This window comes from Zootoca vivipara, chromosome 8 (assembly GCF_963506605.1).
Source record: "Zootoca vivipara chromosome 8, rZooViv1.1, whole genome shotgun sequence".
Taxonomy (NCBI): Eukaryota; Metazoa; Chordata; class Lepidosauria; order Squamata; family Lacertidae; genus Zootoca; species Zootoca vivipara.
Window position 1 is genome coordinate 28,963,126 of NC_083283.1, and position 26,444 is coordinate 28,989,569.

The following is a 26,444-nucleotide window of genomic DNA, read 5'->3' on the forward strand; positions in this document are numbered from 1 at the left end:
ATACTGGCTGGCAAGAATAAATTAACATTTCAAAGACCTGCCTGAATAATACTACTTTAGGAGGTGCCTAAAAGAATTGTTGCCCTAAGGCTATGTACTGGTCTCCCCTTTGAGATTCTCCCACCTGTGGTAAGATTTTTTTAGGTGGGGTGTAACACATGTCTTTTCAGATTAGGATTTGGTGGGGCTCCATAGTTTTATTATGTAAAACACCTTGAACCTTGGGAAAGGCTGCTAACTAATGCAAAACAGAAAACAAAAAAAGGAAAGCTTGCAGGGGGAAATGTTAATAATAGAACAATAGGCCAGGTCTCCTCCTCTCCCCACCCCGCCCCACTGGCCCTTTAGCTCTGTCCATGGGGGAAAGTGAGGGGGGGAGAAAGATGCACCACTTTTTGAAGATGGGTCACATATTTGGATGGCTCTCAGGTGGAGGCTCCAATGGGGAAATTTAAACATTGCAGCCCGTTGCTGTAGTGGCCCATCTAGACAGATGGAAGGAATTAGTGGGTTCTCACTGCAGGGGTCACAGCTGCAGATGTCACTGGGAAATTCAGTGCTGCAGCAGCCTCCAAAACACCAAAGACAGTAAAATGGAGAAGAGGATCCAAAATCCCCTGAAGTCATGTGAGGAGGTTAGGTAACCTGAGCTGGAATTCAAACCACTAATCACTTTAGAAAAGTGGGGAGAGTATGCTCACATTTGCACTGCAGCCTAGCAGACCAATCCTATCTAGAGCTTTACCACAGCTAAAGCAGAGTGAGATCAACACTGCCCTGCCTGCTGCTGCTGAGACCTATATTTAACCCAGTTGCTGTATCTCCTTGTGCTGTTCTCTACTGACACAAAGGGAAAACGGGGCCCCTTTTTCTACTACCCACAAAGCTCCTTTATAGGCCAGCCAAGTGCCTTGTGGACAGTAAACCTGTTGAAGCCTTGGCCCCAGCTTTCTTCTGGGGCTTCGTTCCAGCACGAGAGGAAGGGAGTGAGAGGCGCATGGCACTATGCTCCACAGCATTACAAGGTTTTGCATTTTACTTCCACTATTCTTAGATACCCTGGGCACCTTTCGACACAAACACTCACCAGAAGAAGAATGTAAAGCTGGAAACAGGTGCAGCACTTTCAAAACGCTTTTCAACAGCAAAGCATTTACTTACGTTTAGCTTGGGGAACATATGTAGGAACAGGGTTTTCTGGGCCTGGAACCCTATTGTGGATGGCAATACTCCACCCCACTTGCAAAAAGAAGACATATCGTGTGCAAATTTATGGCTTCTTTTACAAGTGTGGTGGATGGGTCACACACAAATAATGTGTGACAGGGTATCAACAAATAGAGGTTTCCCCCTTAATTGAGTTTCCATACCAAAACAGGATTAACCTGTTGAATTTGCACCTGCCACACAGCTGTGGAAGCTGCAAGAATCCTGTTTGCCACCCAATGCCAATGTAAAACATGCAAACAACTTGATCAGTTGTAAACAAGTTGTGTTCCTGTAAGCCAGGGGTCAGCAACCTTTTTCAGCCATGGGCTGGTCCACTGTCCCTCAGGCTATATGGTGGGCCGGACTGTATTTTTTTGGGAGGGGGGGAATGAACGAATTCCTATGCCCCACAAATAACCCAGAGATGCATTTTAAATAAAAGAACACATTCTACTCATGTAAAAAACACGCTGATTCCTGGACCGTCCATGGGCCAGATTGAGAAGGCGATTGGGCCACAACTGGCCCAATTAGGTTGCCTACCCCTGCTGTAGGCCTTTTGTCACTGATCTTAAGTGGGCAATTCAGCATCTCTTTTGCATGCAGACAGCCCCAGGTTTGCTCCCTGTCATCCCCAGGGCAGGGAACGGTTCCCTGGAGAGGAGCTGCAGATCAGTTTGACAATACTACTGAGTTGGGCAGTGCAATGGTCTAATTTTGTGCAGGGCAGCTTGCTTTCCCCAACTCCAAAAGAAAGTTCCTCTTATAGAAAAATGTTACAGAGTTGCATATCACAATTTAAAAATAGCATAAAATTCCACTGTCATAATCTAAAGTGAGGCCTCTTGAATGTTTTTGGCTTTTGTTTCACCTTAATATTGGCTTTTATTTTTGTACGGTATTACGTTGTAAGTTGCTTTGAGTTTACTTTTCATTTTAAAATGACTAATAAGTATACTTTTTAACAATTAAAACATGCACATTATACTCGTAATAAAAGCAGTTAATGCTTTTATTTGACGTAATTAAACAGTCACAAAGAACTATGCAAGGTGTCAAGTGCATCAAAGCTCTTAACCAGTCTGGAAGGAAAAATAGAGGAAGATAAACATGATGGAAATCTCATCCAGGTAATGTTCATATGATTGCATCTTTTTACAGCAATCATAAGCATGTATCATCATCATCATCATCATCATCTAAGAAATTTGCACACCATCCTTCATCAGCAGATATCAGGGCAGTTCACAGGAATATAAAAACACAATACACATGATAAAAAACAAGAACAAAAAAACTAACCAATAACCCCCTCTCTTTTTCAGTTATATTTCTATCCTTATCTTGATTTTTTTTAAAGCTGGTATCACTAGGTCAAGTTCATGTGTTCTGTTGAATTACACTTGTTTTAATTGGATTTTGAATAAATGTGCAATTGATAGTTCCTGTTTTGCATTTCATTGTATTATCTTCTTTAGTGAGTCGTGCAACCCGCTATTCTGAATAATGTTTTCTTTTTAAATAGGGAAGGGTTGCGGCGGGGTGTTTATGTAACGGGGGGGGGGGGGTTGGCTCAAAAAGTTTGTGAACCAGGGAGTTAAAAGAAGACAGAGCCTCTCATTGACAAACCTCTCAAAGAGTCTGCACAGGAGGAGGAGGAGAAAGAGGGAAGGTTTCTATAGCAGCGGCAGAAGCCAAGCAAGCAAACAACGCTGAACTTGGACCAAGAAGAAGTGTGCTTGCACACGAAAGCTCATACCAGTGATGACAAACTTAGTTGGTCTCTAAGGTGCTACTGGAATGAATATTTTTTATTTGTTTCGACTACAGCAGACCAACACAGCTACCTACCTGTAACTTGGACAAAAAGAGTTGGGCTTCAAGTTCACAGCGTTTAGTAGCTTCGCCCTCGTAGGTGTCGGCGATGTGAGCAGGTAAGTGTATCTGGCAGGGCTGATCTGAATCTGAATTTACTCTGCATATAAAGAGGATTGGCTCTAAGGGAGGGACCTTCTCGAGAGGCAAGGAGTTTGGATGGGTTTTCAAGAGACTGGCCAGTGGAAAGCGAAGCCGAAAGGTCCACACGCCTCTTTAACTCCTTGAGGGTCGTTTCCCCATCCCCCCAATAAGATGGGGAGAAATCTTCTAAATCATTTCTTTCGCTTGCTGCCTCAGTTTCCCAACTGTAAAAGTGACATCACCAACCCACCTAGCCAGTAGCATTGTTTGCAGTGCTGAAATTGATTTAAAGCGCATCTTGTGTAGATAAATGATTAATAGTGCAATCCAATGCCTCTCTACTCAGCCACAAGTCCCAGTGGGTTCAGTTGGACCAGGTAAAGTGGGCACAGTGGCTCTTGCCTAACACATTAAACTTTTACTCAGCTGAAAAAAGTTTATTTTTCAAAAATGATGGGAGGGTGGTATACAAGTTTTAATTAAATAAATAATAATAATACTACCTGTGACATTTGGCCTGCCATTTTTTAATGTGACACTGGGGGCTGAGGGAAGAAAGGCAATATAAATTGATTTGGAAGCTTTTACAAAACTCCTAAGATTGCAGATGTAAAAATTAATAAAAAGCAGGTTGCATAAAGGAAGCCTCCTGTCAGCACAAGGACTTCTGCATGCACACTGGGACTCCCTCTGCATTCCCCCAATTTCAAGCCTTTATAAAATGAATTTTTCACTGGCAGGAATCAACTCCAAAGGACACTATAGAATAACGCAGAAGGGAATTTTGAATCTTCATTTAAATAAATGCCATGAAGCATGTACTTTAATAGTGAATTGCTGCAATGTAAAGAAACTTGGCATTTAAAATCTAACTTAAAATATCAAGAACTCCAAAAGTCCTGCTTAACATAAATCTCTGGAACAGGTTGACGTTGTCTCCTGTCCCTGGTTGGGGAAAAAGTGGACAACAGCAGGCAAGGGATCATAATGGACCGATCCTATTCAGAGCTATGTTTAGCTGTGCTCTAACTAGCTGTGCTGTCATATCTGCCCGCATGTCATCCAGTATAAGATTATGCAGGGACACAATTGCTTCATTGACGAATGATTCTGATTTGCCTTACCAGGTATTCAAAGCCAATGCCCAGCCTCCCCTCCTCCCACCCGTCCTTACCCAAGAGCTTGAACGCTTGAATCTCCTTAAAGTAACAGGCCCATTTATGCCATATGGGCTATAGAGGCACAGGATTTGCTTAAAACCGGGGGACACATCCTAAATCACAGAGTCTAGAGGAGAACACAAACAGAATTGAAATCTGCATTTTGTTTTGTCCAGATGTAAGCCAGGGCCAAGCAGAACTGAAAAGGCATAATTCAGTAGAGGGGGGATTCAAGAGGACTAGGGAGGACCTCCCCCCCCCATGTCAAAAATGTGCTGTCCTGTGTGCCCCCTAAATCTGTTCTGGGGGTTCCCTTAAACCTCTGGACCAGATTTGAGGAGCGTGGGAGAGGAGGAGTCTCATTACTCAAATGGAAATTCTTGCACTGATGGGATGATACCACCCCATTGCTTTTTCCTTGCCTGTGCTGTTTCAAAATATGCTTTGTTTCACCTTTACACCCCCCCCCCCACAGCAGCACAATGGACTCTGTGGGTGCGATTGAAGCAGAGTACATAAAGAATTTGCAGAAACAAGTCTGCTTACTGGAATGTGAGACGTCATATCTATATCCTTTGAAGTAATACTGTTTTAGTACAAGTACGGTAGCTATGAAAAGTCTGAGCTGTTCACACACACACAGCCCGCAAATAATATTTAGGAAACTGGAATATTGTGAATCCAAGTCATAGCTCTGGATGGCTTGTACATGTAAACAAACACCTGTCTTTAAAAATCTCAAAACAATTTCATTTGTAGTCAAACCAAGTATACAAAAAGAACACGCTCCATATGCTCATCACCCTTGACAAATGCCTGAAACCAAACTACATTTGAACTCAGTAATATGAAAAATAGAATCACACTTCCACCACACGGGCTCTCGTTTCATTCCTCATCATCAAAAAATTTAAAACAGAGATCAGAGTTAGTCTTATTTACACATTTTTCCTGTTTGTCATCTGATCTCATCCGGATTTAAAATAAATTAAAATGAATGGGGAACTTCAGTCATCGAAATCTTTGCATCCCAGGAGAGCACTTTCAGAACATTGATCTTTATTAATTGCGGGTGGTAATTATTTTTTCCACTCCTCAGCTACATGTACAGGGTGCCAATACTGTAATGTATTCTCAGTGGTCTGTTATTTTAAAAATGCGTAGTATCAGGAAAGCCAGCTCATCCAAATAAGTACTGGAACACCCAAAGATTGGAGCATTTAGGAAATTGGGAGCAAAAAAATAAAAAGCATTCATACCTCTGTAATTCTAAAGGTCATTGTGTAGTTAATAGGAACCGCACAATTGTACCTGCTTACACTTAGAGACTTCGAACACTGACAAGCAAAGATTTAATGTAAGACAGCTGGTCAGTTCAGCAGGCTCTTGGCAACTTATGGACATGTACACACAGCTTGGACAGCAGCAGATATTAACATATGTTTTTAAAGATGATCATTAAATGTTGCTTTTAATGAAACACCTAAAAAAACATGCTGATATCTCAATAGGGTAATGCATATATATTCATTTGAATGCTGGCTGCAGTTACTTTGAAGCACAGGATAACTGAGGTTTAGAGGTTATACATACTTTTACAAATGAGTTACAGATGTCTCCGCTTCCTCCTCACTGCCTGCAATGCTGCTGTCTGTGGATGCTGTGACATCTTCGTTGGTACCCTTGCCATTATCTCCTCTCTCAGCTGCTTCACCCTTTGGGCCACCCTCAGATGCACTTTTAACTTTCAATGGCTGAACGCCTTCTGGAAGCTGGACACCAGTTTCCGAAGAATCTGTGCCAGATGCTGTTTTCGGCATTTCTGTATTTGGATCACCTAAAAACTTCTGCCAACCCTTCAGTCTCTCTTCCCTTTCTCTTGAAGTCTCCTCAACCAGGTAATCTGTTACACCATCCCAGGTCTCCACAGAGAGCTGACGTCCACCAAACCATCGCCCGTTGAGTGCCTGTTTGCAGACATCTCCTTCTTCTGCTTCTTTAAATGACACAGAAGCAACACCATCTGGGTGCCTATCAAATAGAATGACTTTCTTTACTCGTCCAAACTTTTCACATTCTGTCCGAAGATCTTCTCTTATCTCATTTAGCACTAAAGGATCTTCCTCAAAATCGCTTGGGTGGAACATGTTCCTGATAATGATAACACGCTCGTGCCGCATTCGAACACTGCCATCTTTCTTCTCCGGTCGCCAATCCAGCAGTTTTTGTTGTCGAGACAGCTTCTTTTTGTAGTCTTTGCATTTCTTCTTCTTCTTGCTGGCATCATACTCCCCCTTCAGTTGAAACTGTGCAACTTCCACATGCAATTTGTAGCCTCTAATTTCATTTTCATCCAAAAATTTCAATGCTAGTTCGACAGATTCTCTCTTTAAGTAACAGCAGAGCCCATCTCCTTTGAGATTTCCTTCTTTGCCTTTGTAAAGTTTAATTTTAGGCTCCTCTGTTTGCGGATCACGCATAACAATACCACATTTTGACATAACCTGCACGAACTCATCTTTTGTAATGTCTGGTGGTAAACCCGTCACATATACATTTGTGTTTCTCTGTTCTTCAACATGAAACCATCCTGCGTCAGGTTTTATTTTCTCTCCTTTTTGTTTAAGATCTGTTGCCCGAGATGCTTTTGGATCTGCTGACTGCTGGACCTTGGTAGTCTTTGAGTCTGCAGGAGTATTAGATTCAGTCTTTGTAAGAGATGTAGGTGAATTGTCTGACCTTTCAGTGGGAAAGCCGTAGTTAGCATGATATGTTGCCAGGAAATCTTCAGTAACCTTTGGGAACCAGGCCTTCTTGTCGCAATCCCACTCATACTGCGTCCCGTCCTCTGGGTCTGTGTACGTGAAAGGGTCCTCGCCGCCTTCCCCGTCCTTCTTGCCGTACAGCTCCTGCAGCCGCAGCTGCTGGTAGAACTCCTCATTCCGATCCAAGCCGCCAATACTCATCTTGTTGCCAGAGCCCAGGCTGACGAGGCAGAAAATGCAAGGCGACTCAGCAGCGACTCACCAGCTAGGCCACCTCCTGCTTGGGTATCGCCGGACCTCACAAAGCCTTAAATCAGATTTTAAAAATAAAATGCTTTTGAAGGAAAAATCTTTCTATAGTTTTCTATTTAAGTTACATTATGGTCCAAAGGCTATTCATCAGGAAATAAGGATTTGTTTTAAGTTTTTCATGTGTGCTAAAACTTAGTCTAAGTTTTTTTTTTTAATTGTTTCACCACATCAGTTAACAAACATGGATACATATGCTGTAACGTTATTGTTTTAGTTAAATAAATCATTTACATTGTTATTAAGGAAATGATTATTTTTCTCCTTCCATTAAAGTACAGTAGAAAAGTTGTCCAAATATAAGCAGTTAACTTATTAAACCTCACAATAATTTCATAATTATCTGTCTATGTATTTCTAATAGCATAACCAAATCAGTAACTTTGGATATAAGTGTAAAAAACTACTCTGAAAATTTATTATTCCAAGAATGAAACCTTCATCTGGTTGTAAATATTAAGGTTATACCAGCAAGAATGAGTCTTTCTGTTAAAAAAGAAAGAAAGAAAAAGATTTAAATCAAGTCTTACTGACTAGTGATTTGAATCGTGATTTAAATTGATTTGATTTAAATCAAATCCACCCTGGATGTGTGTGCAGGGAAAAGCCCAAGTATGATCCTCAGAATCCCTTCCAACTCTACAGTTCTATGACACTGCAATTCTATACATGTCTACTCAGAAGTAAGTCCCTCCGAGTTCCAAGTAAGTTGGCACAGGTTTCCAGCCTAAATTATTCAAAATAAATATCCACATTTCAAATAACCCTTGGTAAATTTAAAAGTGTTATTTCACATACGCTTTTAAATATGGTTAATGCCACAAGCAGTCAATTGTTGCATTAACCATATTTAAAAGCGTATTACTAGAGGGGGGGCGGGTAATGCCTGCCACATTTTGAAGGTGCATGTGAAATGGAACCTGCTTTGGGGCCCTTGATCCCATAAGTGAATGCATCCAAAAGTATATGCAGGGATGACTGTAGTAACAGACTTTTCCCTCTGTGAGAGGCAAATTGTGACCAGCTGTGTGAGCTTTTGGCTTCACAGAGACCGTGAAACCTTTTCTCTTAACATCAGTTTATCTCAGACAAGAAATTTAGCTGTAAGCTTAGCTGGCAGCATATTAAATCTCTGGGAACCAGAGCTTAGTCTTTCATCTCTACTTTACCTCAGGAATATGGAAGGCCATCCTTTGAGGGGGAAAGTACTGCATTCCTTTTATGTTCTTTCTACTGACAGCTTGAAGTCAGTTCTCTGTCTGCCTATTCAGGAGCAGGCCGCAACATATCTGCCAGAATTATTTTCAGGAGAGAGAAGGCAGTTCCTTTATGTTTAACTTTATCCTACAGGGAACATTTTTTTCATTATCCTAATAAAAGAATGTCTGGAAATGTGCACACCTCTCAAGCTCCATCTGCAAAGCAGAAGCATGCCACATTCCTGGGAACTGTAGCTTGTGAAGGGTGCCGAGAGTTCCCCTCCCAGAGCTCCCTGGGAAGAGGAACTGGCCATTCACCCCCTTTGAAAATTGTAGCTCTTTTATTGTTTTATAATTTGAATTCAAACTGTAATGCAACAAAATGCAGTATGAAAGAAGCAATAAAATATGATTTAAAATATGTATTGTTTTTAATGCAGAAATAATAATAAAAATTATTATTTTTACCCCACACATCTGGCTGGGTTTCCCCAGCCACGCTGGGCGGCTCCCAGCATATATCAGAACATACTAAAACATCAAACATTGAAAAATTTCCGATACAGGGCTGCGTTCAGGTGTCTTCTAAAAGTCAGATAGTTGTTTATTTCCTTGACAGGGAAGGCACTAGTACCACATACTGTGGACCAGGTGAATGAAGCTCACAGACCACCATTTGGGAACCCCTTCTCGGTCCAGTATACCTGAAGGAGCCTCTCCACCTCCATCATTCTGCCATCACTGAGGTCCAGCACCGAGGGCCTTCTGGCGGTTCCCTCGTTGCGAGAAGCCAAGTTGCAGGGGACTAGGCAGAGGGCCTTCTCGGTGGTGGCGCCCGCCCTGTGGAACGCCCTCCCAACAGATGTCAAAGAGGAAAACAACTACCAGACTTTTAGAAGACATCTGAAGGCAGCCCTGTTTAGGGAGGCTTTTAATGTTTAATAGATTACTGTGTTTTATTTTTCTGTTGGAAGCCGCCCAGAGTGGCTGGGGAAACCCAGCCAGATGGGCGGGGTATAAATAATAAATTATTATTATTATTATTATTAATTATTATTGTGAAAACTGGGCACAGAACAGGCCTGGAATATGCCAGTAAATCATATGCACGAAGTGCTATTGTCAGTAGTTATGTCTTTTGTACTCCTTTATATGTGTGTCTGCTATTCTGAGGCTACCGGTAACACTTCATGTACCTGCTGAAGGAGGCACTAGCCAGGAAAGGCTTCTAACACAAATATGTCAATTATGCTGGTTGAGGCACAAAAGCAGTTTCCTGCTTTTACCAGTCAAGACACCCACAAGTCACTCTTTGTTGACTTATTCAAGGCAGGGGCGTAGGAAGATAGGGGCGGTGCGCCCCGAGCGACACGATCCCAGGGGCGCCATCGCCGCTGCCTGCCCCGCCCCCAAAATGTGTGCCCCGCCCCAAAACGCGCACCACGTCACTGGGAGCAGTGCGCCTGTTCTCCGCCCCTGGTGGCGGAGCATGAAGCTCCGCCGCTGATTCAAGGCCATATGTCATGACTAACATCTATTTCACGATACCCAACTCTCCTTTCACTCAGGGTTATATGTAACTTTTAATACCTATTAAGTAAACTAGCTAAATAGCAAGACATTTATGTGAGTGATTGGAGTGGGAGATACCGTATGCTTAACTCTCCCATAGGGCTCAGTGGAGCTTGCCTTAGGATTGTACCCATTCCCCAGCTACCCTCCTCAAATTTATTAAAATCTGAATTGGAAAGCAGCTGTTTTCTGTTGTGGGGGAGGGGTGCATTCATTAGCACTGCAGAAATTATTAGAGGGTATCTCAAACCAATAGCAAATTTGCAGACAGCGCGGGATTGTTAATGTGATTGATATTTCCAAAACATATGAACTGACCTTCCAACATCTCAAACAAATGCTCCTTAATTATCCATCATAAACTAGGGAGAGAGCTAAAAAGGCTACAAGCGTCCAACCCAAAGTTACCAGAGAAGCCGGAAAAATACTGCAAAAAATAAAGGTAACTCCCAAAGTTTTCTTGCCTTTGGATGAATTCCATTTGTAAACAGCTGTTAATTTGTTATCTGTCAACTGTCATCGGGACTCAATGAGCTAATCTACAGGCTCACATTTGTTTCACAGAAATTTGTTCTCATAGTTGCATAGTCACTGCATTTATATAGGAACCGTCACTTAGGAATAGGTATTAACTGTACACTAATAGGATACAGAGGTGTTAGATGTAAGCTTAAAACCTTCTGTTATGGACCAAATGCCCTATTCAAAATAAACCTGACAGTCTCAACATAACCCATCTTCCAGTTAAACCTTCTAAATGCTCCTAGTCATTTTCACTTTGGCAAGGCAGCATAGCTGGCTCTTAGGAATAAAACGCAGAATACTTCTACCAGTATTTAAAATACAGTGGTACCTTGGTTTAAGTACACAATTAGTTCTGGTAGTCTGTACTTAACCGGAAGCGTACTTAACCGGAAGCGTACTTTCCCATTGAAAGTAATAGAAAGTGGATTAATCCGTTCCAGACAGTCCACAGAGTACTTAAACTGAAGCATACTTAACCTGAAGCGAACTTTCCCATTGAAAGTAATGGAAAGTGGATTAATCTGTTCCAGACGTGTACTCTGCAGAGTACTTAAACTGAAAGTACTCAAACAGAAGCGTACTTAAACCGAGGTATGACTGTAAGTAGATATTGACTAGATGGAGATGGCTGAGACCTTACCTCCCCGCAGACTGTCTCGTCAGAGTGCTGCATGCTCTAGTTATCTCTCGCTTGGACTACTGCAATGCACTCTATGTGGGGCTACCTTTGAAGGTGACCTGGAAACGACAATTAATCCAGAATGCGGCAGCAAGACTGGTGAGTGGGAGCGGCCGCCGAGACCACATAACACCAGTCTTGAAAGACCTACATTAGCTCCCAGGAGGTTTCAGAGCACAATTCAAAGTGTTGGTGCTGACCTTTAAAGCCCTAAACGGCCTCCGTCCAGTATACCTGAAGGAGCATCTCCACCCCCATCGTTCTGCCCAGACACTGAGGTCCAGTGCTGAGGGCCTTCTGGCGGTTCCCTCACTATGAGAAGCCAAGTTACAGGGAACCAGGCAGAGGGCCTTCTTAGTAGTGGCACCCGCCTTGTGGAACGCTCTCCCACCAGATGTCCAAGAGAAAAACAACTACCAGACTTTTAGAAGACATCTGAAGGCAGCCCTGTTGAGGGAAGCTTTTAATGTTTAATAGATTATTGCATTTTAATGTTCTGTTCTGTTGGAAGCCGCCCAGAGTGGCTGGGGAAACTCAGCCAGATGGGCGGGGTATAAATAAATTATTATTATTATTAACAGCATCTGAACTACTTTGAACATGTACCATTTGTCCACAGAAGTGCAATCTCAGTCTTTCAGAGCACCACTGTGCATAAAAATCATAAAAAAACACATAAATATATTTTACCTCCAGCCTCATTACCTCAGTCCAGACAGAGCAATGCATATTCAGGACTGGATGTCACAAGCACAAGTGTATTAAAGGCAGAGCTGAATCTTTGCATCTAGCTCTCTAGATTATATGCACATTTGTAGATTTAGCGTGGAGCCCCAAATGATAGATAGATAGATAGATAGATAGATAGATAGATAGATAGATAGATAGATGGATGGATGGATAGATGGATAGATGGATGGATAGATGGATGGATAGTTATTTGGCGTCAACATTTGTCTTCCACATTTGTATTTGCATGATGCTAACCTATAGTGTATATTTTAAAGGAACAGGAGACTGCAATAAACACTGCCCAAATAGAAACTGTACAGAAAGAAAACAGCACCAAGATAGTGGAATCTGAAATCCATGCAATATACAGACAACTTCAAATACTATCGGGTAATAATGAATGTTCCATGAGTTGTTGTTCTTACAATCAAGATATATTCATAAATATGAACTGATGCTAGCTTGGCTTTTGTATATGGCTAGGATACTTCTCTTATGGAAGAGGCTAACATCCAACTACAGTATACCAATGATGGATACATCCAGGGCCGGCTCTAGGTAGACCCCCGGTGGTGCGGTGCGCGGGGCCGGTAGGCAGGGCACCGCACGGAAACCATGCTGCGCCCTGCGAGGGCAGGGGCGCCGGAGCGACCAGGGTGCGCGACCTGCTCAAGACTGCCTTGGATACATCTTCAGTTCATCCACCTTAAGTACTATCCACTGGGTAAAATGGCTGGTGGAATGGACAAAGTCTTATTTCCTGAATGCCTGCTCCCTTTTCATTTTTTTTTTAAGTTGCCAAGTGTGTAAAACTGTATGTGGGCAAGTTAAATGTGTGCAAGTTGCAGGCTTACTGTACACATCTTGAGTGCAGATGCTGCATTGCTTTCCAACACAGTGTGGCACTACCTTTTTTTCATGCAACCTGCGCTGGATCAAGGCACAAATGTCTGCTCTTTCACTGGTAACTTCACTCCAGAAGTTTCTAGAATATGGCCCCCTTGCAAAATTTACCACTGCCCTCAACACATTTTTACAATGAAACCGATACCGGTATATGCCCCAACACTGACTTACAGTCCTGGCTCAAATCTTCCTAGTTCTCTTTCAAGAACCAGGGATATTGAAAACTTACACAAATATTTAAGGTTTTGCATGTATATGAATAGGCATAACTTGTATATAGCTTCCTTGTTATCCGGCTCTAAACTTCTTGCTGGGCTACTTCAGCTGCCACAACCTAAAATACTGCTTATTCTGACATTATATGCCAAGCTGTGGAGTACATTAGAGTATCTCACAGCTCAATCATAAGCATGCTTTATTTGGAAATAAGCCCTGCTTAGCTCAAAGGGACATATTTCCTGTTTAGTATGGTCAGAGCCAGCCCAGCCATTAGGCAGAGTGAGACTGCTGCCTCAGGTGGCAGATAACCCCCAGATGGCACGCCCGTTGGTGCCCTGCCCTGCCCATCTCCACCAGAGGCCAAAATCAGTGCAATATTGCCTGTAATCGCCTGTGGCAGGGTGTGCTGCAGTGGCAGAGCAAGCGGTGGCAGTAGCAGGAGGAGACAGGTGCTGGCAGCAGTGACAAGGCAAGGGGGCACTTCCTGTTTCGCCTCAAGTGGCAAAATGGGACATACCCCGCTGAGCATGGTTCTTAGAAAAAACAACCTTAAGAATATCTGGATGTCTTTTAAAACATATATCACCTGAAAAGTTATCTGCAAAAAGAAACTGAAGTTTATTGGAAGATAGTAAAGCTTTTAAATGCTGAAGTGAACCTGATAATTTCCTGCAGACACAAATGCTAAAGAAAAGCTGGCCTTAATAGAGGCTGCTACAAAGCTGAAGCAACTGGCTGACATCTCCACTCAGAATGTTTCGCACAAGGCAGAAGAACTGCTAAATATTCAGAGAAACATACAGCTCACTGCAAATTCAGTGAAGGAAAAAGAGCACGAGGCCCATCTTTTGGAATCTCAGGTGAGCTATTCTAACTTCATAATAGACCCATCTTTCATAAATGTTCTGGATATGAGGAATTGCTGCCACATTAAGCTGTTAAGCCAGCGTGGTGTAGTGGTTAAGAGCGGTAGACTCGTAATCTGGTGAACCGGGTTCGCTTCCCCGCTCCTCCACATGCAGCTGCTGGGTGACCTTGGGCTAGTCACACTTCTCTGAAGTCTCTCAGCCTCACAGAGTGTTGGTTGTGGGGGAGGAAGGGAAAGGAGATTGTTAGCCGCTTTGAGACTCCTTAAGGGGAGTGAAAGGCAAGGTATCAAGTCCAAACTCCTCCTCTTCTTCTTCTGAATGATCAAGAGATAAAACACTGGACCCAGCTAAATCAAGTGACACCCCTGAATACATCCTGTTTTCTTTACCACAAACTCCAGCGGAAAGAGTGGCGTCCAGTGATGTCTGTCAACTTGTGCAACAGGAATTAACTTGTGCAATGGGACTTTCAGTTTCTCTCCTCCTCATTGCAGCCCCTCCCCCCCCCCAAATCTGCTTCAGAGAATCCTCCAGCCCTTTGGGGCAGGTTTTGTGGGTGTCTGGGAGGTAAGAAGAGCAAGCCAAAGCCCCATTGTCATACCAGCAGGCCCGTTTGTACTATTGCTGGATCGCACTCAGACCATTCTGAAAGCCGTAATTCACTTCAAGGGCTTTTTCATACACCTTTTAAGCTTGCACATAACAAAAGCGCTGAATTAATGCCAGATGACCACTGCAGTGATGTAGCAGAAGAGCTGCATCCTCATTGTTTTTATTCCAAGGGCTCAAAATTACTGCAAGCATAGAGGGGACACACCTATGTGCCATCACTATAATGGCACATCACATACAACTAGTCCAGGAATCCCCAAACTCAGCCCTCCAGCTATGTTGGGACTACAACTCCCATCACCCCTAGCTAACAGGACCAGTGGTCAGGGATGATGGGAACTGTAGTCCCAAAACAGCTGGAGGTACGAGTTTGGGGCTGCCTGAACTAGTCAATAGGTGCACTGAATCCCCATAAAGCAAAGAGCTTTTCAAGTATGTCGCTAATGTGGGTCAAGATGCATCTCAACTTCTGTTCATCCAAGACCCACTGGATGAGACTTTTGGTGTGGAGGGAGATGTGCAACCACAATCAAGGCTGTGAGTTGTTGCCTGTGTCTCCAGCAGGAAGCTAATGAAGAATTGCATGCTCCCTAGGCACAATATAAACAAATCCAGTGCTAGGAAAATGCAATATCCCAGTTACCAGCACGTTGCTTGGAAGAAGACAGCCATCTCAACGCTGTGTAACCAGTGGGTAGCAACTGTGCATTTATTGTACTATAAACAGATCACTTAAAAAAACCCGTCTGTATTTGAACCTTTTTCTCACTAGACATAGTAATTAATTATAATGATCAGAGTAATAAAACATGGTGGGGGAAGAGAATGTTCAGCATTTGCTTTCACAGTCTGCTTTATTCAGCTTCAGCTGCAGATTCAGCAGCACCAAGCTACAGAACAAAAACTCACAGAAAGCAGATCAGAATGCCTACAGCTGCAGGCATTACTTCATCAACTAGAAGAGAAATTACTTATCGGCTCCCAGTCACAGCAGCACATTGCAAAAGAACTTAGGTAGGCAGACACCAACTCCCTGTCTTTTAATATGTTCATAACTATTGAGCCTCTGCCATTCTCACTTGGGTGACCAATGACTTGTGTATGAAAACATGCTGTACAACTTATTAAAGAGTGGTTCATCTTTGCAGGATTTACTGATGTGTTTGAGATGGTGAACCATTAGAACTTTTGGCTAATATATCCGAGCACTAGATGCTGAAGATCTACTAAACTGAAGGGTGGGATTTCCCCTAAAGTTCGTAATAATCTACAGCTATGAATGGCTAGCAATTTTTGTTTAGTACAAGCAGACTTCACTGACAGTTCTGGTTATACAACTCCCCAGATTTGTCTTCAGCACGGGCATTATAAGATTGTCATATATATATTTTAAAAAATATTGTATTGGGAATACCCCATATGAGCCAATATTTATAATTATGTGCATTTAGTGAGGAGAGTGAAAAATTAAGGCAAGTCCTCAAGGAAAAGGAGCTTTCAGCTGATGAGGACAAATATTTACGTGACAAGATGTCAGAAGATTGTGGGCACCTGACAAGGGAAAATGGCCTCTTACAAGCTCAAGTGCTGAAAGCGACTACGCAGCTGAGGAGAGTAAGTATTTCTCTAGTATCCAACATGTTAGTTCTTGGTCTTCAATTTCTATCTAGAAAAAGATTTGAAAAGCTAACAGGTGAGCTTCATTTCAAGATTTTCAATATTAGCTTTTTATGTTGTTGTTTTGGGGGTTTTTTGGGGGGAGGCACAGATCAAAAACAAAAAAATAGATGCAAATAGTTTTGCTAGAATGCTTTCGCTACAGAAGCTAAACAAACAAAACAAGGCAGTAGCTCATTGAACATGATGTATGTCCCATGACCAGTGCAGCCTATATATACCTGGATTTCTGCCATGGCCCAAGACTGGCATTGTAGCAGCTTTCCTTTACTATATACATCAGGCATCCCCAACCTGCGGCCCTCCAGGTGTTTTGGCCTACAACTCCCATGACCCCTAGCTAACAGGACCAGTGGTCAGGGATGATGGGAATTGTAGTCCAAAACATCTGGAGGGCCGAAGGTTGGGGATGCCTGCTATACAGCTTATTATGGCCAAGTAGCTGGAAATAGCAGAACTCTGTGCTATCTCTCGTAGCAAAGAAATATTTCAACAAGTTGGCTAGAGCATGACCTGGCAACTAATTAATGCTTCTGCCATGGCAATGAAGCAGACGACTTGCTTGCACAGCAGCAGGGAAAATGTCAGAAAACAGGACAAAGCTGGTCATACACAAAGCAGTTGCGTGGCTGTAGTCCTCTTGAATGCAAAGTCTATATATCAACAGATCAATGAATTTATACTACAGAACCAGAGAACCTATTGTGATTTCCTAAGACAGGGCATAAGTGTGCCCACACTGATAAGTGCTAAAAGCAGATAGCATGGGATTTCTCCCATAACATGCAACTATAGCACAAAAGACCCAAAAGGATATGCCCCATACATCTACAGATTGTACCAATTCACACAGGCATGCAATTTGCCGCTGTTGTTTATAGCTTAATTGCCCTGAACTGAACAACAGCAAACTGCATTTGTTTTGTACATATACAGCATGCTCTTCCCCCTTCTCACAGGAGATGGCAAAATGGAGCCCCTGTGGCATTACTATAAAGCATTATGCCCCTGCATGGGTGGCACTCTAGCCTTAAAGAGCTTGCAGCTCCTTTAGACTGGAACACTGGAAGGAACCTATAGTCTTCCAGATGTCGTTAAACCCTTAACTTCCAACCGTCCTAGCCAGCATGGCCAACAGCCAGATGGAAGTTGTAGTCACAAATCTGGAGGGGCACAAATTCCCCTATTTCTGCACTGCCTATGGAGCTGTTTTATATTCACCAGTGTGAGGTGGTGCACTCTTGTTGTTGTTGTTTAGTTGTTTAGTTGTGTCCGATTCTTCGTGACCCCATGGACCAGAGCACGCCAGGCACTCCTGTCTTGCACTGCCTCCCGCAGTTTGGTCAAACTCATGTTCGTAGCTTCGAGAACACTGTCCAACCATCTCGTCCTCTGTCGTCCCCTTCTCCTAGTGCCCTCAATCTTTCCCAACATCAGGGTCTTTTCTCATGAGGTGGCCAAAGTATTGGAGCCTCAGCTTCACGATCTGTCCTTCTAGTGAGCACTCAGGGCTGATTTCCTTAAGAATGGATAGGTTTGATCTTCTTGCAGTCCATGGGACTCTCAAGAGTCTCCTCCAGCACCATATGGTGGTGCACTCTTAGCTTTAAGGAATCAGTAGGTCTTTGAGGTTAGGAAAAGGAACAATAATGTGACATGTTTACTGAAGCAATGTTGTAAGGTGAGAGAGAAATAGCAGCATCCCAGGCAAAAGGATGTGTACCATGTCCCTCGTTTATTACCTGCATGACTGTTTTGACTAATGTACACTCTTAACTCATATCAATGCTATAGGAGAAACAGCTGAGAGAGGACAAGAGCACCTCGCATTCAAGAACAGCGTCTGAGCTAGCATCAGGGAGAGAGAGAGAACGGCAATTAGAGAGGGAGCTTAACTACTTGAAGACACTACTACAGAACGAAAGACAGAGAGTTTCGAACGTCCAGGAGCAGGTCTCTGCACTCTCATATATTTTAAGTCAACTGTATTGGTAGAATGTAAAGGTTGTTGCAATTAGAGCACGTCACACATTTTTGAAGGTGAAAAGAAAGGAACCTGACTATTGATATAACAGCAACTTTCCAAATCAGACAATTCTATTAATTGTGTTGGATGCAGCAATTTAGAACAATATTTGTCCAAATATTGTCCAGGGATTAAACTTTGTGCTCCTGAAGTTGATCTGACACAAAATTTGCAATGAATCCAGCACCATCCATTTCCCTTTTATCCCAAACGGTCACTTTGCTCCTTTTAAATATAATTTTGTGTATCTACACAGTCAACGGCTTACTGCCACAGTTTTTAATACTGTTTTTCTCAATTGTTGTAACCCCGCCTGGGACGCTCTGATGAAGGGCAGGCAAGAAATCTCACAATGATGATGATGGTGATGATGCAGTCTTACTAGAGAGAGCTGTGCACCAGTAAGTCTGGTGACTGAGTATAGATTGGCAACATCTGCTTTGTGCCTTGCTGGGTAAGGAACCTGGTTCTTGAAATCCCTCACAGATTTCTACCAAGAGGCAAGTGGCCCAAAACTCCTCATCACATAAGATACGCTTTAGGTTGTAAAACATCTTCTTAATTTCCAAACAGTGCCTAGCACGTTTCCTGCATTAACTACAGAAAGTTCATTTAAGGAGTACGGGAGATGCATGAAAACAGTGTGGATCAGGCCCAATCGCCTTCTAAATCCGGCCCGTGAACAGTCCGGGAATCAGCATGTTTTTACATGAGTAGAATATGTCCTTTTATTAAAAACTAGTCATGAAGCCCGTTAAAGTAACGGGTGCTAGAACAGACCCGTTGCTCTAGCAACCTCGGGGACATGTGCAGAGCTGAAATTGCTCGCCCGCCGCCACTTGTAACGGCCGCTGCCGATTAGAAGTAAGTCCACGCGAGAAGTAAACGGCCTCATGAGTGTGCCTGCATGGAGACAGAGAGCGCGCGCGCGAGCACGGGGCTATCTTGCGCGTCCTCTGGATTCTCTTATGAGAACGCTCCGAACGCGTTCTCTGGATTCTCTTATGAGAATGCTCCGAACGCCGAGAGGCTGAGCTCCCTTAGGCGCCGGCCAACGTGCTCCGTCTCTGCGCTCCAAGTCCCAACGGCTGTCCGTGGGGCACATGCGCAGTAGCGCAATCCCACGGACACAGGGATTGGACGCAGAGACACTTGCACTTTATTATAGAGGATGCATTTCTGGGTTATTTGTGGGGCCTGCCTGGTGTTTTTACATCAGTAGAATGTGCGCTTTTATTTAAAATGCATCTCTGGGTTATTTGTGGGGCCTGCCTGGTGTTTTTACATGAGTAGAATGTGCGCTTTTATTTAAAATGCATCTCTGGGTTATTTGTGGGGCATAGGAATTCGTTCATTTCCCCCCCCTTCAAAATATAGTCTGGCCCCCCACAAGGTCTGAGGGACAGTGGACCGGCCCCCTGCTGAAAAAGTTTGTTGACCCCTGCTCTTGAGCAACTGAATGTCTGGTCAGCTCACTGGTTCTGCACACCAAGTAATGGTTACACAGTTAAATGGGCTGTATATTCCAAAACTAAGGGTTGTATCCACTGTTGACCCTATTCAGAGTAGACTCATTGAAATTAATGATTATGACTTAGATTCATTGGTTTCCATAGATCTACTCTAAGTAAAACTTAGTTGAGCACAACCCTAAGAGAAAACCAACTGCCCTAATGTTACAATAGCCTGAAAGAACACCCCATTGCTAAGTAAAAGGTTGGCATTATAGCAGTAGCTGTGAATGCCCCGGCTCTCTTCTAAACACACTTGCTTAATCCCATGCACAGGAAGCCTGGGATGCTACAGTGAGTTCTCAAGGCAGGGGGAATTAAAATTAGAGCAATGCCTGGACATTAATCAATGCTAATAGAAGCCATTGGTAAATAGGTACTTCACCTCCAGCAAGAAAGGAAATCTATGGATCAGAATGGGCAGTTGCTTCAGTCGCAGCTAATAGATTTGGAAAAGAGACGTGGAAAAGTTCAACTGGAAAATTCCAAGCTGCAAAGAGAAAAGACTCATTTGGTAGAGCACATTGCTCACTTGCATAAAGAGGTAAGTTTATCTCTGCACTTCTCAAACAGCATTTATTTTTTTAGCCTGCACTCCCAGTACAAGGGAGCTTCCATCTCCATCTAATTCTTCATGCAACCACATGCACTGGCACCAAATATGGGAATGGCCATTGACCTCAGGCCACAACCTAGACCATTTTGTGAGGTGTGTGATTGTATTTCATAGCAGCTGGACAGGACGGGGGGGGGGCTAGAGTTAGAATTGAGACTGTGCTGCATCACAGTTTAATAATCCTTTCTCTGTCGCACTCCTGACAAAATCCCCCACCCAACTGCTGTTTTTGCCAGGGAAGGAAAGTTGCTATTGATACCATTGCAACTGCAGCATATCAGGGGCAGGGGAGAGCATCTATTATGTCCCTTTAAAAAATCCACATTTGTATACCACCTTTAAAGAAGGTACCAAACTGTTCAAAGCAATTTACAAAATAAAAATATAAAACAGCATGGGCGTAGGGGCCCCCCAGACTTTTGTTGGGGGGACAGAACCAACATGATTGGTCAGTTAGTTATTTCTATTGTTTTACTTGATGGGGGGGGCAGCTGCTCCCTGCAACCCCCCCCCCGGCTACACCTATGTGAAACAGTGCTATATCTCAGCATTAGGTACATTCTAAATAAAAATATAGGTGACAGTTAAGACTAGAAGTGTGGAATATAAAGCTAGCAGGCAGACCAGATGTGTGAGAGCTTTCCTTGCTTTGAATATAGAATCTGCCATTATTATTATTATTATTTTATTTATTTATTAAATTTGTATGCTGCCCTTCATCTGAACATCCCAGGGTGGTTCACAACAGAAAAATACAAAATGAAAACCCCAAATACATAAAACAATAACAATAACAATAACCACAGTAACCAAACACATTTAAAAAGCCATAAGATATCAATGTAATTTATACTTACAGTTGCAAAATGTAAGAGAACCTTTGGTGGAAGTGCAAAAGGACAAAAAACCCGATCTCATTGTGGAGGAGAGGCAAGGAGCTGACATGTGACTTTATCAAGGATTCTCCCAGCCTACTGATGATGTAACAACCTCCAGGTGTGAGTGCTTGTGTTAGGAAGCTGCTGTAATTTCTTCACCTTGGGGGATATTTACCAAATTGTGAGACTGTGTGCAAGCAAAGGAGCAAGATAAGAACTCGCCAAGTCATGGCTTGCTGCTATTATTTGTATTTGTGCACTTGCCAGGACAACTTACTTTAGCCATATAAAACCAGCATCAATTAATTGCAGGTTTTGAGGACCTATTAGGAAGGGGGGGCTGTACAGAAAGGGCTCCAACCACTTTAACTCCTTTTTTTATCAAAAGTATGGCATCCAAGTCAGAATGAATGCAAGTGATCTTGCCTACCAAATGTTATGCCAAGTGGTCACAGCTGGCATTTTGCTGGTTCTAGCTAATGCCACAAGCTTGGAAAGGAGACTTCTCACCCCTCAGAAAAACCTCTGCTGGTTTCCTTTCCTGCTGGCCAGGAAGTAAGGTATCTTTGCCACCATCACAGAGTAAGTTTCTTACCTGAGCTTAATCATACTTTTTTAAATTATTTTTTTGCCACCTGTGTTCTAGTTGTCAACCCAATTGCTTCATAGCCCTCAGCTGCTCAGAACAAGAAGGCACTGATATGGCTCTACAATTTGGGTGAATATACTTAGGAGTGATTGCTGATCTCCTGTGTGACCTCACCATTCCCAGAGGTCAGGCCTCAGCAGAACTACCAGCTAAACTGCAGGAAACCATATAAATCAGGCATCCCCAAACTGCGGCCCTCCAGATGTTTTGGCCTACAACTCCCTAGCTAACAGGACCAGTGGTCGGGGAAGATGGGAATTGTAGTCCAAAACATCTGGAGGGCCAAAGTTTGGGGATGCATGATCTAAATCCCTGCAAGGAGTGCCTAGTAGGTCAAATGATCAGATAATCTGTGACTACTGAGCCGTTTCTAGCTCCTCCCATCATTGTCTCCTAAACCAGTACAGAAGATAAATTTCAGTTCATGTCCTGATGCACGCACTGGTCTATATATTGAGAGAGGCGTGTGGCATTCATCCTATGCCATCCAGGACAAGGCAGCCTCAGCATGTATGTTCCAAGCCTTGGAAGTCCTCGAAACACCTCAAAGACCATGCCCATCAGTTTGGGCAGGAAGACTTGATAGCAGCATGGACAGTATGCCAAGAGAATCCCCATTCTATCTAGAGCCCCCAACCCCAGGTTCAAAACTGACTGTTGGCACAGGGAATCTGACAAGGGTAGTGGAATCCTTATGGACCAGAAAGAATCATAGAACTGTAGAGTTGGACAGGACCGGTGGGGGGGGGGGTGTCATCTAGTCCAACCCCTACATTGTAGGAATCTTTTTGCCCAACAGGGGGCTTGAACCAACAACCCCGAGATGACAAGTCTCATGCTGTACAGACAGCTATCCCACAGATGTGGGCAACCTGTGGCCTTCCAGATGTTGCTGAACAGAAACTCCCATTATCCCTACCCGTTGGCTGTTTGCTAGCGCTGATGGGACACCCGGGGGAGCAAAATATTACCCCTACCTGTTACAGGTCAAAGCCACTCTGACTCCCCCGCTCTCAGCTGCACCTGACCACGTCAATGAGATTTTACACTGATCACTTCATCCCACCAGATCAGTTAACCATAGGTTTAGCAAATTCTTCCAGGACTATGTTACAGTCGATTTATCACCTTTCCATTGGCCAACCTGGCGTGCACCAGCAGCATCTTAAGGCCAGAGGGTCTGCAGTTGAGCCACTAGTTATCAAGGCTGGGAGAGAGGCTGAAAGTGGAGGCAGTGGAGATGTAGGGCTTGCCATTCCTGCACTGCCACAGCAACCTCTGTCCCTTACAACCCTAATGGGAACCCCACATTCTCCCTTGAACTAAACTCCAATATATCAGCATATTGAGCTCAGTAGGATAAGCCTGTTTTCAAAGGAGCTGTCTTACTTCATTTCTACTTACAGGTTTCAATCCCCCTCTCAATGGCAACCTGTTATTTGAAGAACACTCTGCTCTCACACAAGTTTTAGCTCCCCTTAGCCATCTTTAGTTTGCCCCTCAGGAGACAAAGGCATATGCATTTCCTCACTCAGAGAAACCCCACCCCAAATGGCTGTTCAATAGAAAACATGCAAAATGTGGCCATCTATTCATATATATCTTTGGCCCCAAAATGGTTTGTCAAGGAATCACATCAAGTTTATAATAGCCGCTTACTGTAGTAATGATGGTTCTATGAGCCTGGAAGTTCCACAGACAGGATGCCACTCGGTACCAGATATTGGGAGAGACATGAGAGAAGCCATTGTGTCACAAAAGTGGCCATTCCAATGGTGGCTTCCGACTTCTGGAATACTCTCCCAACATGCTTGTCTGCTTTAAAGCCACCAGGCAAAAACATTTTTATTTAGCCAGGCCTTTGGCCGTTAATTTGGCAGGTAACATTGTGGCTCATCCTTTTAATGGATGGTATTTATTCTTTTTATATATATACTTTGCATGAGCACTTTAGGACTTGTTTTATTGCTTTTTTATTTAGTTGTAATATTCTTTTATCCTGTAAGTTGCTTTGAGACACTTAACTGTAAAAAGTGCCCTATATATATAGTTGCTGGCATCAATATGTCTTGGGAGACAATGGAGGAGTGCACCTTTGGGGGTGAAGTCAAACCACTGGGAGAGGTACATATAGTAAATCATAAAAATAGTGTAATGGTACAGGCTTCCCAAAGGTGTCTGGTACACCACTATGGGAAACAGAATGCTGCATTACATGGACCTGCAAACTGAACCAGTTTTGAAGTATGTAAGCAACACTTGGTTTAAACTCAGAAACCACATATTCAACAGGACATCCAGGTGTTAGAGGTATCAATGTCAGTGCTGTATCTAACTTTTCCATTCCTCATGATTAGGAAAATCAGAATAAAATTTAATTGGCATAACTTATATAGTCACAGAATTCAGCATTCCTTGATAAAGAATGGAGATTTACCTTTGTGAAACTGTTAAGGCTCATTTCCTTATGTCCAAATTACTAACTACATTGCTGATAAGTTCTCTCCCATCCCAAAAGAAAATCTGGAGTCCATAACTATAATGGCAATAAATTCCAGAGGGATATGTTGCTCAGAAACAACTCTGGTAGTGTCTTTAAAAGGAACACATTTATTGTGGCATAAGTTTTCAAAGGCGAGAGCAATCTTCTTCTGATACATTGTATGCCACAAATTAGTGTTGTGTTTAAGGTGCCACATTGCAGTAAGTGACAAGATACTTAGTGAAGAGGAAGCATGTGTCTTATGTGGAACCACCAATTACTTACCCGCAATGCTTTAGGAAGAACTACATTTGGACTGACCACTCGATATACATGATTGTGCAGTGCAATTTTGTGCAAGACTGTAAACATCCCCACCACCACCTTATGGGCTAGAACTACTGCATGTTTTTTTTTTTTGCAAAAGCAAACTTTTCAGTGAGTCAAATGCTCATCAACCATTTTATACATATTTATATGCAGGTAGCAGTCAAAGATGAAGACTGATTTTTGAGCACAGTTTTATTGCTGTTTCAAAATTAACATGTCTTTTCCCATTACCCAGATTGCTGAAAAGGAAAAGGAATTCAGCTTTCTGCACAGCCATGTTAACAGCTTGTCCTGTGACCTCAACAGTTTGCAATCTCAAGTCGATACGGCATCTATTCTGCAGAAAGAAAAATGGAAAGAATTCTCCAATATATTAACAGCAAACAGAGCATCAATGAGCTAACTTTGGGAAGCAATCGTTCTTTTCTGCTGTTACTTTAACTCATATTTCTAGAAGCTTGCTCAAATTGAAAAGTTGCATGTTGTGCCACTTGATGAACTTTGTTTAGGCCATATTCTTACAAAGATAATATTCAGATATGAATAAAAATAGACCCGAGTCGCAGTCTAAAAAAAAGGAAAGTAGTCATTAGCCTATCCTCAGCTAATCAGAGAATGGCATCAATGTATTTTTTAAAGCCCTTTGGGTTATTCAGTGACCAACATTCAACAAGTGGACAGGAAATGTAATGAATTCATTAGTCCTAAGTGAACAAATGGAATTTGCATTGTATCCTTATTGGCAGTAAGAACTTCCATTACCATTGTAAAATTGGAAACCCCTTTCATCCAGATTATGATTCCACACTGAATTGCCTTAGACAAAGGGACAGCAGTTGATAAATTAATGATACCCTGCTCTAGAGGGAGGAAGCAAAAAGTTAGATATCCAAGTTGTCTTCACATAATAGTTCCTGGAAAACATGTAAAATGGGGTAAAGGGGAGTTGCAGCTCTTGGGACACTAACTCTTCTGCAAATCTCAAATGACTCTGGAGAGGATATATTTGGTCAGGGTACTCAATGGAATTAATCTATATGCTGAATCAAATTCTTTCATTTTCTAGAGAAGCTGTAGAGGTTTAGTTTTAACCAGGCCTTTGGTTATGTGGCATGTGCTAACATATAACTGCACTGAGGGGGGGGGAGCATGGATGGCACCCTTTAGCAATGCTAGTTCTAGACTATATTCTACACATGATGTTTCAACAGCACAAACAAGAATTGTATACATGTACCCACCATTTAGTGGCCATCAGAAATTTTCTTCAAATGTCTTATAATCATGGACAAAGAAATACAAGACTTGAGTGTAATAGCATGTACAAGAGCATAGAAATTTTAGAAAAAGTGGCCATTAGGTTATGTTTTAAGCACACTCAGACTTTCAGGATAGACAAACTTCTCTAGCAAAAAGTGCTGACATACACGGCTGAAAGGTGTTTAGCTTGACTATTGTTAAACCATGATCAGAGCCAAAAGTATTTGGATTTGTACCTTACTCTAATCACTTTCCAGAAAGCAATTTGAAAATTAAAATTGACTTCAAACAAAAAGTGTG

General features: G+C 42.7%; 2 protein-coding genes across 3 annotated transcripts; one reads left to right on the forward strand and one right to left on the reverse strand.

Moving 5' to 3' along the window:
* Window positions 1-2,862: 2,862 nt before the first annotated feature.
* Window positions 2,863-26,439, forward strand: LOC118089960 (protein CIP2A homolog). 2 transcript variants are annotated; one of them, XM_060277736.1, is made up of 10 exons: window positions 2,863-3,143; window positions 4,807-4,896; window positions 10,537-10,615; window positions 12,385-12,499; window positions 13,910-14,094; window positions 15,578-15,729; window positions 16,167-16,329; window positions 18,187-18,345; window positions 20,306-20,473; window positions 25,120-26,439. In XM_060277736.1, exons 2-10 carry the CDS (start codon window positions 4,811-4,813, stop codon window positions 25,285-25,287), a joined length of 1,275 nt encoding a protein of 424 aa, XP_060133719.1. In that variant the 5' UTR covers window positions 2,863-3,143; window positions 4,807-4,810; the 3' UTR covers window positions 25,288-26,439. The 2 variants fall into 2 exon arrangements, with proteins under 2 accessions (XP_060133719.1, XP_060133718.1); XM_060277735.1 differs by having other exon boundaries at window positions 2,864-3,143; window positions 4,804-4,896.
* LOC132592542 (HIV Tat-specific factor 1-like) lies at window positions 5,814-8,201 on the reverse strand. Its single transcript, XM_060277734.1, has one exon. The coding sequence runs from the start codon at window positions 7,292-7,294 to the stop codon at window positions 5,924-5,926; it is 1,371 nt and encodes a 456-aa protein (XP_060133717.1). The 5' UTR covers window positions 7,295-8,201; the 3' UTR covers window positions 5,814-5,923.
* Window positions 26,440-26,444: the final 5 nt, after the last annotated feature.

Coding starts and splice junctions, on each gene's coding strand:
- LOC132592542 (XM_060277734.1), bottom strand. CDS start 7,294: ATGAGTATTGGCGGCTTGGATCGGAATGAGGAGTTCTACCAGCAGCTG.
- LOC118089960 (XM_060277736.1), top strand. CDS start 4,811: ATGGACTCTGTGGGTGCGATTGAAGCAGAGTACATAAAGAATTTGCAG. Junction 4,897..10,536: donor GAATGTGAGACGTCATATCT/ATATCCTTTGAA, acceptor TCCATCATAAAC/TAGGGAGAGAGCTAAAAAGG. Junction 18,346..20,305: donor TTTCGAACGTCCAGGAGCAG/GTCTCTGCACTC, acceptor ATTGGTAAATAG/GTACTTCACCTCCAGCAAGA.